At 31.5% G+C, this 19,364-nt stretch overlaps 2 protein-coding genes across 2 annotated transcripts in view; both read right to left on the reverse strand.

Annotated features, from left to right (window-relative positions):
- Nucleotides 1–19,364, reverse strand: part of LOC134710189 (ral GTPase-activating protein subunit beta-like) — a 46,115-nt gene that overhangs the window by 26,454 nt on the left and 297 nt on the right. The window contains exons 2-10 of the mRNA XM_063570415.1: nucleotides 12,623–12,847; nucleotides 12,039–12,237; nucleotides 11,610–11,774; nucleotides 10,311–10,331; nucleotides 7,993–8,232; nucleotides 7,355–7,621; nucleotides 3,621–3,761; nucleotides 2,638–2,847; nucleotides 669–898 (exon numbers count right to left, since the gene is read on the reverse strand). Coding sequence (XP_063426485.1) covers nucleotides 669–898; nucleotides 2,638–2,847; nucleotides 3,621–3,761; nucleotides 7,355–7,621; nucleotides 7,993–8,232; nucleotides 10,311–10,331; nucleotides 11,610–11,774; nucleotides 12,039–12,237; nucleotides 12,623–12,826 — 1,677 coding nt within the window. The 5' untranslated portion in view covers nucleotides 12,827–12,847. The remainder of the gene's footprint in view (nucleotides 1–668; nucleotides 899–2,637; nucleotides 2,848–3,620; nucleotides 3,762–7,354; nucleotides 7,622–7,992; nucleotides 8,233–10,310; nucleotides 10,332–11,609; nucleotides 11,775–12,038; nucleotides 12,238–12,622; nucleotides 12,848–19,364) is intronic.
- On the reverse strand, nucleotides 15,691–16,716 carry LOC134710186 (MKRN2 opposite strand protein-like). Its single transcript, XM_063570413.1, has one exon. The coding sequence runs from the start codon at nucleotides 16,643–16,645 to the stop codon at nucleotides 16,022–16,024; it is 624 nt and encodes a 207-aa protein (XP_063426483.1). The 5' UTR covers nucleotides 16,646–16,716; the 3' UTR covers nucleotides 15,691–16,021.

Raw genomic sequence — 19,364 nt, forward strand, 5'->3', positions numbered from 1 at the left:
TGCACATCTAAATAGTATGTCCTTATTATCTACAAAATTTCATGAAAATCTGTTGTGTGGTTTCAGAGGAGTTGAGATGACAAACTGTTGCAGAAGTACATTGAAGCAAATAAGTTCAAAGGGGTGTAACTCCTAGAAAAAAAAATGAATCGCAATTTCCCAACTCGTTGCGTGGGGTATAATAAGCTTTTTAAAAGACTACTATAGATTGATAGTATATAAATAAAGTAACTAAAAATGAAGGGTCTGTGTGCTGGTTTTTCGAGATATAAGGCATTGAAAATTTGGCGGGAAATAATTCTCTCAGGATTTTTCATATATTTAACATTGGCACCTTATAATTCGTTTCAAAAACTATGAAAAAATAACAAGAATTTTACAAAATTTTGAAATATGGCTTTTTAAAATTTATGTTGTAAAATTATGAAAAGAAAAGTAGAGGTCAGTGGGCAGAATATTTTTATGACAATACATGGATAAACCAGAGGATCCCTAAAATCTGGCAAAAAATCAAAAAATTGAGGAGCAAACATCCTTAATCTCTGGTGGTGTTGTCTCATTTGGGATCAAACAACATCATCTTTTTATCAAAAATATCTTTGATAAGAAGCAGAAGGTCATTAAATTTAAAAGGTGATAATTATTTGAACAGCCAGAATTAAACATACCTCTCCTGTTTGAAGTCCATAAAACATAGAAATATAAAATCTGGAGTAATAAGTAGTTAGAATGGCTTCCCCTGTTTTGTGAGCACAGAATATTCTACATAAAGCTCCTATAGCTTCAGCTCGTCCTGCTTCATATGTGTTGTCACTATTTAGGCCCATGACAGGGAAATCCAGAGATATGGAGGCATGACGAGAATCTGTGAAGGAACTAGATCTGCTCTCAGTCCTTGCTGTAAAATATTAAGAGACATAGAGAATAAAAAGTGGAATGTTTGTGATTTCAAGAAACTAGTTGGCCGAATGAATATTTTTGTGTGAAGAGCCCTGTAACTAAAATAGACTGAAGTAAGAGAAGAATTGTACTTGGTAAAATGAAGTATAAATAATGATGCAATGCAATAATGCTATGCAATAAAGCTATGAAAATAAGTAAAGTTGACCATAGTTTTATTCAACTTACATGTTTGCTAATTACTAATAATTTGATGTACAGAAATGTCACTTCTATATATAGATTTTAACTGTAAGCTTTTCTGAATGCATGCATGAATTTTTAAATTTATAAATAATGCTCTAAATAATTAGTTAAACATGGAATTAGATGCATGTATGATATATAATATTCAAAAATGTTGAAAAAAAAAACATTTTAATTTCATATTTTGTGAGTATTCTGTCCTGATTAAATAGGAACTGCTAAATCTACAGGCCCGGAGCTCAATTTTTGAAAATTTTAAGTTAGATTCTGTTGGCCTGTAGATATGATTTTTACAGGCCCAAGAGCAATTTTACAAGTCTGGACTGCCTGGGCTGTCACTTCGCGTGAAGACTGTAAACATTGGTTCAATTTAAAAGAAACTATTCTGTAAGTCATTTAAAAAATTAATTTTGATGAGCTTAGAGTATAAGTATAAATTATCCATCAAGTCACCAATCATAATATATCACTGCTTATTGATGATACCGTCCAGGAAGTTGTTGAGTGATGAATCAGAAAACACATCACACAGTATAGCTGACTTATATGAACCCTGAAACCAAATTTAAGAAACCCTTTTGATGTACTGTGAAAGTACTTTAATTCGTGGGTATCAATTCTCTTGGTTTGAGCAATATTTACATGTTCCTGGGATTTTAAATTTGTGGATGTTAGTTTTTTTTAGAAAAATGAAGAAAATAAAGCCTATAGAAACAAAGGTTGCAAATAGTCTGGATTAAAGGAAATTGCAAAGTAAACATTGACCTGTGAAAATCCCAGTTTCAATACTAACTAACCCAAGATGAAGTGATCAACAGATTAAAGACCAATAAAGGTGTTAATTAGGCCATAAACATGTCACCTACAGAAAACAGTAACATAAACAAATATATAAACGTATCTTGAATTGTCAAATAGTTATTATCAAAATCAAGCCTAGCATGAAATTATTATTTCTTATATGCATAGGAGAATTATACGAGTCTATGAGGATATAAAATGAACACTTTATCATACTAGCATATCAATAACGGAAATCTGACTTTCATCGATTAAAAATGTTTTTTATGAGAATTAAAAGATCAAAAGTTGTACAGTTTAGGTTATTAAAGATTAAATGGGTATAATCCTGCATGCAGGTGTAGTTCTATCTGTGACTGCTATTAAAGTATTCTCAGATTCGGCGTTATTCAATACATTTTCTAAATCATATCAGTAGTCAAACCTACATGGGGATCTTTCCATGTCTTAATTTGGACAATGGTTGTTTTATTTCGTTGGACATTTAAATTCGTGGATAAATCATCCACGAAAACCACAAAAATTGGTACCCCACGAATAAAAGTAATATCACAGTAGTTCCTGAGAAAGATGTGACAAAACATATTCATGGGACAGAGAGACAGACAGATGGACGGACAGGTAGAAAACAGTTTACCTCCACCTTTTAAAGTAGGGTATAAATAAAATTGTCATTACCACATGATTTACCTTTATCTGCAGTTTCTTTGTGAGAAGGATGGAGAGACACTCTGGCTAGAGCTGCATCAAATAACCAAGCACCAAAAAGATGAAGAATACTATTACATCTGGGTCGTGCAGAAGCTAATGGTTGCCTAGCATCAAATGACACATGACCACTGAGGTTTGGCGGTAGGGTTGATGATTTTGGAGTAGTTACTGTTGCTGCCATTTTTGACCCTGTAAAGGAAAAAAACTCTGATTAAATTTCACACATCAAAACTTATTACACTTATAACTCACCGTCTAATATTTTCCAAATAATGGTTTTTGGTGATTAAACAAAAAATCAAAAAAATAGTCTACTAACTGAAGACAAAAACTGAGGTGTATAACAACTTAACAGAGATTCATTTTATATCTACTAAATTAAACTTATTTAATTGTGTGTACTGGTAAATGCTTACTGGAATAACATTATTTACGTTTGGCTTTACTGCTGAAAATAAGCTTCCTTTTTCGACTTGTACAGCAGACATTGCAATGAACTATTTTCATTCCAAAATTAGTATAGTTTTTTTTATCAGATAATGTTATTAGGCCTTTTGTCAATTAAAAAGTCCTAGCATTTAAATATGTACCTGTTGCAACTCATTGTTAAAAGACAAAATCATGTTCTTTATTTGTATGAGATCAATATAATCTCTCTTAATAAATTCCATGTAATTTTGTCTTCAAAATTTAAATATCCTCTTTTTCAGTCAAATTCTTGTCATAAATCTAAGCTTATTTTATCATGTTTATAGTTTGTGTTTACTTTATTCACTAATTCTAAAGCCTAAGCACAATTTAGACTTTGACATACAATAAAAAAATCAATATATATTTGAAGATTGTATATTGACTTCTAGATTTCTTTTGGTTGTATGTTGTTGGGTTGTTGTCCCACTGTCTTATAACTCACTTTTTAGAATCTAGACAATTTGGACAGTCATAAGTGTTCATAGGTTTACCTTTCTGTAAAGTGCCAGCTATAACAGATGATATAGGACGACCTGGTTTCCTTTGTCCGGGTGGAGTTGAAGGACCAGGCATTTGTCGACTCATTTGTGTTGTATATAACTCATCATCTGCTTTTACTGACTGAGCAATTCCTGTAAAGGGGAGATAACAAATGTTAGAAAGAAGAAAAATAATTTAGGTAATTTTAAAGATTCTGTATGTAAGTTTTGATCATCAATATAATATTTACAAACCTAGTTTGTAAGTTTCTAATCAATTATTCACATTTGTTAATACTCCAGATAATTTAGACTTGACAAATTTTTACAGATAACTACATAATAGCGGTTTTTTTTCGCAGGATCAAAATTGCCAAAAAAAATCTGCCAATTTTTTAAAAAGTGCACATGCAAAGGTATTGAAAACATTTTTGAATCCGCCAAACTAATAACCACCAAAATATTTAATAATTTTTTATTTAAAGAAAATCGTGAGATGCTGTCTCATTGAAATATACCACACATCTCCTTTTATTCGTTGCAAAAATACTTTTAAAAGTTTAATGGTATTAACCAATCAGTACCACGCTATCAAATTCAAATATTTTCTTTTATTTCTCTTTGAAAACAATTTAATAGCAAGATATCTTCTTAGTAATAATAAAGCTTATACATTACAGCTGTCAATTTTTCTGTAATTTGATTGTAAGTTGCAATAGACAATTTTCAAGTTCGATGCATTTCTGTCAAAAACTTTCGTTTTAGTGAACATCAGTGTGTTTAAGAGCGTCATCACTTCCATTCCAATGTTGAGCGAGTGGTTGGAAAACTATAATTCTATATTGTACAAATTATTCGGCAAATTGAATTCTCAAAATTGACAATCAGCATTGCTGTCATTAGGGAATTCTCATTAAGTACCAACAGAACAACCATTATTTTTAGTTTATCCTACACAATGATGATCACTAAGACGCTTGATGAAGGTAAATAGTGCAGGGATACAGACGACCCCCTCTATCTGGTAAATGACATCATAAAGGTGCGTATAATTGACAAGTTTTTTACCGGTGACGGATGAACTTGAAAGTGGTCTATTTGGTCAGTGCTTTCATTGAACAATAATATGTGACATATCCTTACCTAGAAATGCATTAACAATTATAGATATGCCCCTCATGGCCCTGAAGAAGATGTACGGTAGTTTGTTAAGACATTCATATCCTTACCTAGAAATGCATTCACCATTATAGATATACCCCTCATGGCCCTGAAGAAGATGTACGGTAGTTTGTTACGACATTCATATCCTTACTAGAAATGCATTAACCATTATAGATATGCCCCTCATGGCCCTGAAGAAGATGTACGGTAGTTTGTTAAGACATTCTTATCCTTACCTAGAAATGCATTAACCATTATAGATATGCCCCTCATGGCCGTGAAGAAGATGTACGGTAGTTTGTTAAGACATTCATATCCTTACTAGAAATGCATTAACCATTATAGATATGCCCCTCATGGCCGTGAAGAAGATGTACGATAGTTTGTTAAGACATTCACTGTCATCTTGGGATAACATTTCAGTCATCAGCTTCATGGAACTCGCATATTGATATTATTTATAAAAAAGCATGCTCTCGTCTATCTGTGCTTCGTCAAGTTAAATATTTATTCTTGAAAGTATTCAGATAGAAGCCGCTAGAATTATTACAGGCTTACGACGTAATTCCTCCAGACAAAAACTTTATATTGAATTAGGTTTAGAAACTCTGGAGAATAGACGTAATAAACATAAGCTTATACTATTCTATAAAATATTAAATGGGATGACACCTGCATACTTATATGAGTTAGTCCAGCCATATCTTCCCAGACAAACCCCTTATACTTTGAGGAATGAAAATAACACTTTTCATCCGCCTCTTGCTAGAACTAGCTCTTATTTTAATAGTTTCATTCCTTCCACTATAAGACTTTGGAATAGTCTTCCTTTGAGTTTACAAAAATCCCCAAGTTTGGGTATATTTAGAAGTGGACTGGAAAAGTTTTATAGGACTGATGATATATTTAAACCTTTCAACTATGGGATAAGGAAACTTAATATAAGTCATTGTCAACTCAGAAATAATGCTAGCAACCTAAAATCTCATCTGTTTAACCAGTTCTTATCAGAGAACACTGTTTGTGTAAACTGTAATCACCCTGTTGAGGATAACAAACATTTCTTTTTCATTTGCCCTAAGTACAATGATGTAAGACAGATCCTTCTTGATTCCATTAACTCCATTGCTGACAATGTTGATATAAATATTGAATTATTACTTTTTGGAAACAGATTATTTTCATATGATATGAATATTGCTATTTTTAAATCTGTTCATAAATATATCAGTGACACTCATCGTTTTGTTTAAAACTTACTTATTTTTTGCTTCATTTAGTTTTATTTTTTATTTTTTTTTCTTCTCCACTTAAACATTAATTCATTTTATCCACTAAGCAAGCTTAGTGTCTCTTTCAAGCCATATATATATATATTTCTAATGACGTATAAAGGATATTTGCATGTTTCAAGGTTCTTGAATATATGATGAGTAATTGCCTATATATACTTAAATATACTTTGCATTTAGTAAGTAACACTGTAAACATTTATTTTCTCGTGTGTGCTCATAAGTAGCATGCATATTCCACTATATTGCATTATTTTAAATACAGTTGTTATAATTGAATTATACCTTGAACATGTAATATGGAGAGAGCTTTTATAGGCTGTGCCTGTTGCTCAATCCTTTTCATATCTTAATGAATAAAATATGTTTAAAATCAAAATCATGGCCGTGAAGAAGATGTACGGTAGTTTGTTAAGACATTCATATCCTTACCTAGAAATGCATTAACCATTATAGATATGCCCCTCATGGCCGTGAAGAAGATGTACGGTAGTTTGTTAAGACATTCATATCCTTACTAGAAATGCATTAACCATTATAGATATGCCCCTCATGGCCGTGAAGAAGATGTACGGTAGTTTGTTAAGACATTCTTATCCTTACCTAGAAATGCATTAACCATTATAGATATGCCCCTCATGGCCCTGAAGAAGATGTACGGTAGTTTGTTAAGACATTCTTATCCTTACCTAGAAATGCATTAACCATTATAGATATGCCCCTCATGGCCCTGAAGAAGATGTACAGTAGTTTGTTAAGACATTCTTATCCTTACCTAGAAATGCATTAACCATTATAGATATGCCCCTCATGGCCGTGAAGAAGATGTACGGTAGTTTGTTAAGACATTCATATCCTTACCTAGAAATGCATTAACCATTATAGATATGCCCCTCATGGCCGTGAAGAAGATGTACGGTAGTTTGTTAAGACATTCATATCCTTACTAGAAATGCATTAACCATTATAGATATGCCCCTCATGGCCCTGAAGAAGATGTACGGTAGTTTGTTAAGACATTCTTATCCTTACCTAAAAATGCATTAACCATTATAGATATGCCCCTCATGGCCATGAAGAAGATGTACGGTAGTTTGTTAAGACATTCATATCCTTACCTAGAAATGCATTAACCATTATAGATATGCCCCTCATTGCCCTAAAAAAGATGTACGGTAGTTTGTTTAGACATTCATATCCTTACCTAGAAATGCATTAACCATTATAGATATGCCCCTCATTGCCCTGAAAAAGATGTACGGTAGTTTGTTTAGACATTCATATCCTTACCTAGAAATGCATTAACCATTATAGATATGCCCCTCATGGCCCTGAAGAAGATGTACGGTAGTTTGTTTAGACATTCATGTTGTATAGGGTCTACAACTCCATTCCCTGGCATGGCATGTTGACGAAACTTTGGTGTATTACTAATGATATCAGGATGACATAAGTCGACTGGATTGTTTAATACATGGAGGTATCTGAACCAACACTGGGCTATTGTGTCATAAGACATATCATCTGGTATCAGCTGTGATCCTCCCTCTTCTTGAACTGAAATAATATCATAATATTATTTTTTATTCAACGTGATAAAGAAAAGTATTGGTTCAAAAGAATTGTAAAAGAAAATGAATGGAAAATGTGTCCATGGGATAGAGATTATGTCCTTGCTTGTGTTGCAAAGGGACATAACTCAAGAACTGTAAAAGTGACGCTACCCAAATTCGAACTGGATCTGTGTTTTGTGATAATAAACATTGTGTATAAGTTGCACAAAATATTGTTGAGTCAAACTTAATTAAAGAACAGAACCTGATACAAAATGTGTACCTTTTAATTCATGGTTCACCTTCAACTTAAAGTCGATGAAAATTATTTCAACGAATAATAAAGAATCAACAGTAAAAGTTACATATATCTACCATTGCCAAGCTGTAATATAGGATAACCTGGTCCATATAAAAACTTAAGTAGCCTGGCTGTAAGTGCATGGTTCACTTTGTGCCATTGTACCACTAGTGTCTCATGGTGTCTCCAGTTCACACACATGTTCCTGAACGTCTTCCATAACGATGGCGATGGAAAACACTTATAGCAGGCCAACAACCAGATCTCAAATAACACACTTAATACTCTCTCACATAAATGGTCACCAATATCATCTACAATAGGAAGTTAAAACAGATTACAACTGGATAACTGCATGATAATCAAAATAATAAGGAAAAGATAGAGAGCAATAGTTTTTTTTATCAAATTGCATGTTTTATGACGTATAAGTAGATAAACACCTTCTTCTTTTGGGTTGTATGTGTATGATTTAAAAACTGCCATTTATCATCAAATGGCTGAAGATAAATTCTCTATCAAGTTTTTTTGAAATATTATAATATAAATACTTATGCATTTTAGTTTATAATTTTAAATTCTAGACATACATTGTGATTAGTAAATGTCCAAACATTTGATGTTTCCCAAAATCTTTTTTTTTTCTTTATTTTGGTTTATAGATTACATAATCCCTCAGATTCTATAAACAAAAGTTTGATAAATGAGATGAAAGAATGACGGTGATGGACCATAACAAACAATATTTAGATAGCACTGAAAAGTCACCATTTGATAAAAACAAAATTACCAAGTACACGACATACCATTTAACTATAATACCTTTTTGTTGCAATTTTGTGATTGTTAACCCTGTTTGACCAGTTTCTTTATTTACAATAACTAATAATGATCACCTACAGTTTCATCTATCCTTTACAGCTAATTTCCTAATGCATGTAAAGCAAAACTTTGGTTGGCTTGCTTGCTTTGTTCCTATGATTGTTTATTCAAGCTTGGTAAATAAGATTGACATCTTTAAACAATATATATAGGCATAGTCGAAACTGTTTATGTAATATTTGAATTTAATTGGGTATTATCCTAATGTCAATGATTGTACAAAATAAAAACAAAGCAAGGAAGCTAACTAAATTCTTGCTCTACATGCTTTTGAATATTAGCTGTAAGACTTTTCTATGAATTCTGCAACAACTTTACTTTTTGTCACCAAATGAAACAATATTATTTATAATAGAAATTTTAAGGGGCATAAGCAATTCCCAGATTTTTGCAAGCAGTAAATCTTCAATGCTTAAAAATCCATTCAATGAAATGCAATTTGAAAAGGCATCAGACAGAACTTAAAAGACTAGAGTAAAAGAATTAAAAAATAAGTAATGCATTTCTAGTATGCTTTTTTCACAGAAATGTAGACGAAAATAATGTCATATAAAGTAAATATATTTTCTCATTATCTTTTTATGTGATGTGAAGTTGAAATGTCTGCCCTCATTTACACTTGTAAGATTGATCAGAATGTGTGTATGTGCCTAAATTAAAAAAAATAATCAAGAAATTCAAAAGATAGGGCATAAATGGAGTGAATAATGTTTCTTTTATTATTATTTTTATGTGATGTATATGAAGCAAGTTGTCTACCCTCATTTAATTTGATTTTTTGTTTTGAAATCTAATTATAAGAAAGCATAACTACTAGCACCACATAATAAAATATACAGTCTAAAATAAGGTTTTATAAACTACCTCACAGCAAACAAGCCTAGGCAAACCCTTGCTCTGTTTTTATAAATTACATCAATGTTAAGAAACATCCAAAGACCAGCTGAAAAAGTATCCTCATACATGCAACAACCACACAGCACACTGTTACAATATCCCAAATCATTTCTCATCTTTTTAGAAAAAAAATTGTTTACAGTAAAAACCAAGCATGTGTTAACCAATTTTATTGCAACTGGTTAGTTCAATTATTTTTTTATATTTTTTATCAAAGCTACCATCTAAATAAATAGTTTAAGTTGTAACATGTGAGAGAAGAAAAAAATGGTATTTGGTAAAAAATAAGTTAGCTGTCACAGATTTTAATTTTTATTAGTAAAAGTATATATTATTGAACTGGTTCTAGTTAATAATATAATGCTTGAGTAACTTTTAAATATTTATGACAAATGACCTTAAAAACAAGGTCAATTAGGTCATTTCAACAAAGAATATCATAAACAAATGAAAAAAAATTGTGGTGGCAAAATTTGTGGTTCTTCACAATTTCATCAACAGTATATCACAATTTCATTGTATGAGTATTTAAATTAGCTGAACCTAGCGTCTGCCGATGAGAAATGATACTGTTAGTACACTATATACATGTTACAAGCATTGAAACACTTACATGAACTCAGCCCAGTGTCGTCTGCATGAAGGAAAACAAAAACATGCAAATTCTATACTACACATACCAAATCATCAAATGTCAAATCACTTATTGTGCAGAATTATAATTATGTTTCACTAACATCAATATACTTAAAAAGTGTTAAATTTTGCATTATAAACTGCAGAGATATATACTTAAGCAATGTTTATTATGTACAGACAGTTATTATGATCATGAGGGTCTGGATGGGGTATACAGAATAGAATATATTGGACCAATTAAAAAAGAAAATATTACTAAACTTAGGCAAAAAGAATAAGAATAGAATAGAGAATAATGGGGTGTTAAAATATAAAGAACAAGAATGTATCCAAAGTACACGGATGCCCCACTCGCACTATCATTTTCCATGTTCAATGGACTGTGAAATTGGATAAAAAATATAATTATGCATTAAAATTAGAAAGATAATATCATACGGAACATGTGTACTAAGTTTCAAGTTGACTGGACTTCAACTTCATCAAAAACTACCTTGACCAAAAACTTTAACCTGAAACATGCACTTTTATTTTCTATGTTCAGTGGACCGTGAAATTGGGGTCAAAAGTTTAATTTGGCCTTAAAATTAGAAAGATCAATCATAAGCAACAAGTGTACTAAGTTTCAAGTTGATTGGACTTCAGCTTCATCAAAAACTACCTTGACCAAAAACTTGAACCTGAAGCGGGACAGACGGACGAACGAACAAACAAACGAACAGAGGCACAAACCAGAAAACATAATGCCCCTTTATTATCGTAGGTGGGGCATAAAAAGAATATATGTTTAAGGCAAAAATACAAAGAAAAGAGATAAATGGCTTAAGAATAGAATAAAGAATTTTGAAGTCCTGATCCAGGCCCTCACTTATAAGGGGATCTAACTCTGGATTCAAGTCAATTTTGTCAGGGGTTCATTCATACCAGCAGTGCATATAATCGTTTCATGATTCTTTAAGCCTTTTTCAATTTTTTCAATAAATTAAAATTCAACAAAATGCATTATATAACATGATCTAACGTGTTAAAATTAAATTCATGCAGTCATTAATGACTTTCATAACTAGAATGGCTATAAAGATTAAACTTTAACTTAACAAATCATTTAAATATAAAAGTTCAAATTTAATTATCACATATAAACTTGTCAAAACCATTCAAAAATTTCAAAATGCATTCAACATAACTCTGGTATCCAAAGCAGGTGACTGATCATATAATCAAACATGATGCAACAAGAGGCACCTTGAGTTTTCCATCTTAAACCTTTTACCTTTTTCTGTAGGGGGAGATAGCAGACTATCATTGGCAGCCAATAAAAACTTTAATAAAGTTTCCCATGTCTCCCTAGTCAAAATGGTGGACTTTGTAGCAACTTCTTCTATAGCTCTCAAAGTTCTGTGGCAAAGCAAGGCTTGTCTTTTAACAAGGTCCAAAACTAAAAGGAAATAGAATGAAAAATCACAAAATGATAAATAAAATCTACAAACAATTCCTCTTATATTGCATTTTCAAAAAACAGTTACCTGCTTTTTTAAATGTTGTAATACTGTTTATTTCCTTTCCTTTTACAGTACTGTTACATTTTTTCCCATTGTGCTAAAAGACCCATTGGTGGCCTTTGTAGTGATTCACATGTTCTACATATTTGCAATATTAACCTTCATAATTTATTTATTTACAACTGATTCACATATCCTACCTGACCCTGGTCTTGGAACAAACAAGTTGAGTAAATGATGTATGATATCCTGAGTATATGGGTTAGGGTTTTCCCTGACAGGTCCGGGTACACAGGCCTTGGGTTCTGTACATGCTGACAGCCAATCACAATACACGCTAACACACTCCTTGATGGTGTCTTGTTCTGTTAAAGGTAAACTTAGACCAAAACACAATACCTATAAAATGGAAACAATTTGATCATATAAAGTAATGATCCAGAAAGTATAAGTTGTAGATTTTATTTTTGATAAATAAGTTTATAAAGTTTGCAGTATTGAAATATAAAGAATACATTTTACCATGGGGTTTAAAGCATTAAAGGCACTGGAAAGAACACTAAATACTGCAGATAAATTGCTATTTGTTGGATAACAATTTTTGTCGATTTTGTGGATACAGGTTAAAGGATGTTGGAAAGAGAAAACCTTCAAAATATTACAAATAACTTAAATGCTTGTATGTAGACTTCATCAAAACGATGAAGTTAAATATTTACCAACACGCAAGTTTTACTTAATCAGTGTAAAAGAAATGAATTCATATGTATTGTTTTTAACTTACCTCCATAGTCCATTTGACTTCTTTGTCAGATACCAAGTGACTAGGTTCAGAGTTACTACCAGCAAGACTCAAATTCTGAGCAATACTTTTAACAACTGTGTAGGCAACATCTCTTCCAACTGTGGCTGGGAACTTGTGCAACACACTCTGGTTAGCTTTGTCACATTGTATTTCTCCCTGCAGTGAGGCCCACTCACAATACATGATGCCAATACACTACAAAACCTATAGATTATAAAGAATATTTACATGCAGACACACCACCAGTCATTCTATATTATAATAGCTTTGTAATTCTTTTTTTTTTTAATGCTTTGTACTTTACCCTAAAATCTATGCTAAGCTGACTATTGGGAAACCAGAACGTTAACATTACCAAAACAACTCTTTTTGCACTTTTCTCAATTGTTCCAGGGGCCTTGGTGGCCAAGTGGTCTAAGTAGTTATTACTGTAATCCAATCTATATTGACTAGGATTGTCAGTTTCAGGTTTTCTCGGGGTACTCTGGCTTCCTCTACCAATAAAAACTGGCAGCCACAAACAGCCAAAATGGGGAGCTTAAAAGTGGAGTTAAAAACATCAAACATAAAACAAAACCATCCCAATTGTACCTTTTGTTGACGTTAAGAATAAGGTTGATTTGGTTTTGAATAATAAAGTATCAATACATGCAAAAGTTAAAAGCAATGTTTCTTCAATGTTTCAAAATTAAATATCAATAAAACCCTACTTTATATTACATGCAAGCATACACAAAGATAACATTATATTTGATTATAATAGTAAGTATCTCCTGCAAAAATAAAATCAACTTCAGGTTCATATATATATATATCATCAAAATTTTGCAGGTTCTGAAATCTGAGACGTCATGTACAATGAACCAAAGTGAGGCTGAAATGACCATGTGGGTGAAATTCTTTGAAAGGGGCACCAGGGGGTAATAACAGCTATAAACTATAATTATATACATAATTGCCATATATATAAATATATATCATCAAAATTTTCCAGATGCTCATCAAAACAAATAAAATGTATTAAATATGGTCGATTAAATATATCACATCACAACTATTGTGCACCTGAGATCAACCACATTTTTTTTGGCTAGGTTTTATTATTATGTTTTGATTTTTTAGTGTTGTTTTCTGGAATGCAGTATTCCTTGTCCCTTTGGGTAACCTGTTTGGTGTTTTGTAGACTGTAAGTTTTCTGTTTCCTTTGAGCTTTATGTGCTGTTGTCACAGGCACTTGTCTCAGAAAAAAAAATCCTATATACCTTATTATAACACAAGGTACTTAACTTGCATTTTATAAAAATGTTAGGTGGTGACAAAGTTTCGTTATATGTCGCTTTATAGGCTGTCAACCCCACTAAAGCTTATTATATCGAAAATCTAAATTGATTTATCTATACAATTGTGTATAACATGCCTACATTTGTTGTCGGAATCATCCGTAGCAATCCTACCAAAGTATGTCAATCGTAATAATTTTGCAAACCGCTGAAGAATTGTCAATAAACGGCCACAGTAAATGATTTATTATAAAAATCGTTTAAAAAAAACCAGTTAGTTTTCGTATGAATAGAACTTATCATACAGTTAGTAAAATTGTATGATATACTGTGAAAAAAATCTAACAAGTGTTGTTTGTGGTATGTCTAATAAGTTACAAATTTTCCCATGACGTCAATATCTTTCAGACTCTCTCTTGACTTTACGTATGAAATGAAACAAGATCAGATAACTCCAAGAATCATTTAGACTTTCCCATAGCATTGACCAATCGGAAACCGAGATATACAAGGAGCATGACGCGTTTATTGCCAATTCTTCAGAGGTTTGCAAAATTATAACGATTGACATACTTTGGTAGGATTGCTACGGATGATTCCGACAACAAATGTAGGCATGTTATACACCATTGTATAGATAAATCAATTTAGATTTACGATATAACAAGCTTTAGTGGGGTTGACAGCCTATAAAGCGACATATAACGGAACTTCGTAACCACCTAACATTTTTCTAAAATGCAAGTTAAGTACCTTGTGTTATAATAAGGTATATAGGAATTTTTTTTTCTGAGACAAGTGCCTGTGGCTGTTGTGTTTCCATTGTATTTTGGCATGGGGTTATATATGGATTAATGTGTTTCTTTTGTCTTTCTGAGTCCGTGGTGTTATCTCATTTAGACTGTTGTTTTCTATGGTTTTCTGTGAGTAAGTGGTGTTATCTAGACAGTTGTGTTCTCTTCGTTTTCTGTGAGTAAGTGGTGTTATCTAGACTTTTGTTTTTCTATGGTTTTCTGTGAGTTTGTGGTGTTATTTAGAATGTTGCATTTTTGTGTTCTCTTTGTTTTCTGTGAGCATGTGGTGTTATCTAGACTGTTGGTTTCTCTTTGTTTTCTGTGAGCCAGTGGTGTTATCTACATTTAGACTGTTGTTTTCTATGGGTTTCTGTGAGTCAGCGTTACTGTAGATTCATTTATTTTCGTGGGTACCAATTTTCGTGGATTGAGGAAAACTTGCATTTTCGTGAATATTTGATTTCATGGTTTTCCAAAAGTCTGCATTTAATCATACAGAAAAGTTGCAATTCGTTGAAAATTAAAATTCATGGTTTCCCTGTACCCAGGAAGTCCACGAAAATTGGTATTCAACGAAATATAATGAATCCACAGTATTTAGACTGTTGATTCCAATGGGTTTCTGTGTGGCTTTTTGTTTAAACTGTTGTGTTTTATTTGGTTTTCTGTGTATTTTATGGCAAACTAGTGTTTGTACTTTATTAGTTTATTCATGTATTTTTCTTCTCCATTCAGAGCACAACATAAATAAATCTTATTTGGCTAGAATGTTCTAACACCAACCTTCATCCTTTTTCACAATGAATCGTTCAATACTAACAACTGATTTTTTTCATTCATATGTAAAAACAAATTTTTGTATGATATGTTCCTGTCCATCATATCTTTTTTTTAAAGAAAAATGGCAAAAACTTGAAGACATCTATCTCAAACTTTTGATGTGAAATAATTTAAGCATGGACATCATATTTTAATAAAAATAAAAGATTCATAATACACAACTGTAACTATCAGCTACAATGCTATATTTATGTATAAAAGTAAAAGGCAGTCACATTTTGACTAGAATAAATACACCACAACCATAATACAATGCTGACTAAAATATAAATATGGTCCACTGCTTCGTTTTTCATTCTTTAAATTAAAATGCTAATAAAACAAATTGTTTTGTTTCAAGATCATTTTGTAAAAGTGGTAAATTTCAACCATATTTTTTTTATATAGATGAATTAACCGTTATATTAGAACCACCAGCAAATATAAAAAAAATATATAAACAATATAGTGTCTGAATTCATTTGTCATTTCACATTTTGAATGTAAAATCCATTCTTCTGAATTTTTCTATATATAGTAATATAAACAGCAGCTTTGTGGGTGTGTTTGATTACTAGTTCTTCACAAAATGTCTTTTTGGTTTGAATTGCTGGAATCGTCCTTTGAAGGTCACAAGAGTGCAGAAAGGTTAAAACAAAATCAAAACAATTATGTGAGGTTTCATTATATCTAGACCTGCTCCATGTTTGAGATTGTATTATTTGTCTTAGTACATAGTCCCATTGACTTTGTAAGTTGTAATCTTCATTGATCATTCTAATCACCACGCACTGGTCCCACACCGTGCCAACGTTTACTCCTTCTTCATTGAAATCATAAGTGCAACCGTCTGAGTCTGTAACGCCTACATGAAGGTCCGAATTGTTACTGTAGTTTTGTAGAAACGTGCCCACCGTTGGCTTGATGATAACTGAACACGGATATTCCTTAGCATTGACCAATGGTGTAGAGATGATGTATGGAGGTATCCTACAAGGAGTACTTGCAACTTCAACTCCACACAAAGGGCAGATAACTGGGACAGTAAAGCATAAAATGTTTAATCCTTTTTCACAGTGCTGGAAGCATTTAATATCATGTGTGTCCATCCTTTTTATATTAATTCATGGACAGTTGTGATCTATAAAACAGAAGAGTGTTGTCCTTGTTTCCCAGTGACATGCAATCTTTTATCCTTGCCTCCTAAAATAAAATTAATTTTGTATTCCTACCTAAAAAAAAAGTCTTTTTTAACAAGTACCAATATGCCAAGAGGAAAAAACTTTTAAAACTGTAAAACTGATCAAAAAATATTTTTTCACTAAAATGAAGTTCACTGACAAACCAAAAAAAAAATCTCAGAACTCCTATTTATCAAATTGCAAGACTTTTCACTTTGGAAACGTTTGGGAAGGAATGGTTATATTGATTTAAAATTTAACAGTATACTCTTGAGAGTAAATCATTGCCATTGTACAGTTAGTACATGTACACAGAGTAAGATTTGGGATAGATAAAAAAAAATAAAACCATATAATTTGAAAAAATCATTTGTGATACATTTTGGAAAATCATAAAAGGGAAACAACTCTATTTTTACTTGTCAATATGTCTATGGAGTAGTTTGCTTTTAGACTCAGAGTAGATTAGTGTAGTGTAGGTGACTGATAAAATAATATATAAAACAATGTTAAACGTCATTATATTTCATGTTATCAAAAGCTTAATGAATTGAAGATGTATTTATTGATAATAAAAACCAACCAAAAGAAAATAAAAATACCGGTAAATGCACATATAATTAAAGAACAGAAATATTAAAACTTTTATAAAAAGAAGGAAGACAAAAATAGAATAACTATTTATGCATCAGACACCATGTCTAGCTTTTTGACTTTCACATTCAGAGAAGAGCAAAATACAATGTATCATTAAATGATTCACTTCATAATGATAATTATATATTCTAAAAGTTATTACATGTAGTTTCAGGTTGATGTGACTAAATTTTAAACCTTTAATGTGTATGAGAAAAAGAGACATACATGGTATTAGTGAAGTCATCATACATGCCTTTAAGAACATCATAACTTCTTTCTGATGTGAGCAAGCAGTTCAAAAAATATAATGCTGCATTGCAGTGCACAAATTATTAGACAAATTAAATTCTGATAATTTATAATCAGCACTGCTGATGTTAGGAAATTGCGATGAAATAAATACAGAACAGCAAATCATGTATAATGATGATCACAAAATGGCTTGATAAACTTAATTTTGACATGGATACAGGCAATCTTCTCTATCTACATGTACATGATGTAGAAAGATGTCTGACATAAAGAGGATCTTAAAGGGCATTACTCAAAAGTGTGCAGTTTCTATTTAATGGTTTTAAAATGAATATACTAGCGAGAGACATCATCGAAAACAGAGCATGAGGTAGTTGTTCTTACTACTACACTCCTTGTCCTTTGTAATAAGACTCTAGACTTCAATTTTTTGTCTTGATTCTTGAATATGCACAAATGATTTGCAACTGGACATTAAGCGAATATCAATCTTTCTTTTTCCTTATTTACATCATTTATTATTCAGAAAAATAATAATGTCACTCTATATACTCCATTGTACTCTGACAACAGTAAGGCTAGAAATGCTGTTTAATGTCAGGCATCAAAGGATTTTTTTATGACGCTTTTAGCGCAAAATTGGTTGAAAGATTACTTTGATTTGTCAAAATATCCCTATCATTATTGGTCACAGGTCTGAAAAAGTTCTCGTTATAGTTATTTTGGGACAAAACTTAAATGATTTGTCAAAATAAGATAAATTTTTAAACACCGTCTAAAAGCAAGTGTAAAATTTATTGTCATGCACATACCATTAACATCATTTGGCAATAGATGTATTTACACTTGTTTGCAAATTTGTCCACCATTACATAAAATGGGTCTCACTAATTAGCGACAACAAGCGTCAAGAAGCAACAACAAGCGACAAGAAGAATTATTTAGCGACAACAAGCGACAAGAAGACTATTTAGCGACAAGAAAACATTTTTTTTTTTATTAAATATAAAGAAATTTGTATGTAATGTTTCTTTGTATTTCAAAATTTGTATCAATATTTTCAGGACAATGATGCACAAATAATTCATTTTGCGAGCTTAATATATATTGCACGAAAAGAGTTTTATAAAACAATTTATAAGATAAATAATATGTTCTAAAATACAAGGAAAAGTAATCTCAAAATACAATAATTAAACGTAATACTGGCTGTTATACATAATAGATGATAAAATAAATATGTAAATAATGTTTCATTTTTTTCTATCAATTTTAACTTTCTTGTCGCTAAAATTATTTTCTTTTGCATATTCTTTTAATTTTATTGCAATAATTAATTATAATTAAAAAATTATGTTTTCTTGTCGCTTAATAGTTTCTTGTCGCTAAAATCATTCTTGTTGTCGCTTCTTGTCGCTTGTTGACGCTTGTTGACACTAAAATTCTTGTTTTCGCTAATTAGTGAGACCGCATAAAATCACACAGGTTCCTGTAAACTTTGACATCATAATTTAAAATATTTGACGTCACAATTTAAAAGTGATTGTTGCTTGACGTCAAAAGGTGATTTGGAGTCGATCTAAAGTCATTTGGAGGCAAGACACAGCTAGATACCAAAAGTGTAAATACAAATACGTTTATGATTTTTACCATTAGTGACAACTGATTGAGGTACTCTCATTACAACCCTCACCTGTGAGACCAGTTTAAAGACTCAAAGTTGCAAGACTTTCTTGTGTAAAGATACTATAATATA

This window comes from Mytilus trossulus, chromosome 3 (assembly GCF_036588685.1).
Source record: "Mytilus trossulus isolate FHL-02 chromosome 3, PNRI_Mtr1.1.1.hap1, whole genome shotgun sequence".
Classification (NCBI taxonomy): Eukaryota; Metazoa; Mollusca; class Bivalvia; order Mytilida; family Mytilidae; genus Mytilus; species Mytilus trossulus.

Excerpts from the sequence above, each read along its gene's own strand:
- LOC134710186 (XM_063570413.1), bottom strand. The coding sequence starts at position 16,645 with ATGGACACACATGATATTAAATGCTTCCAGCACTGTGAAAAAGGATTA.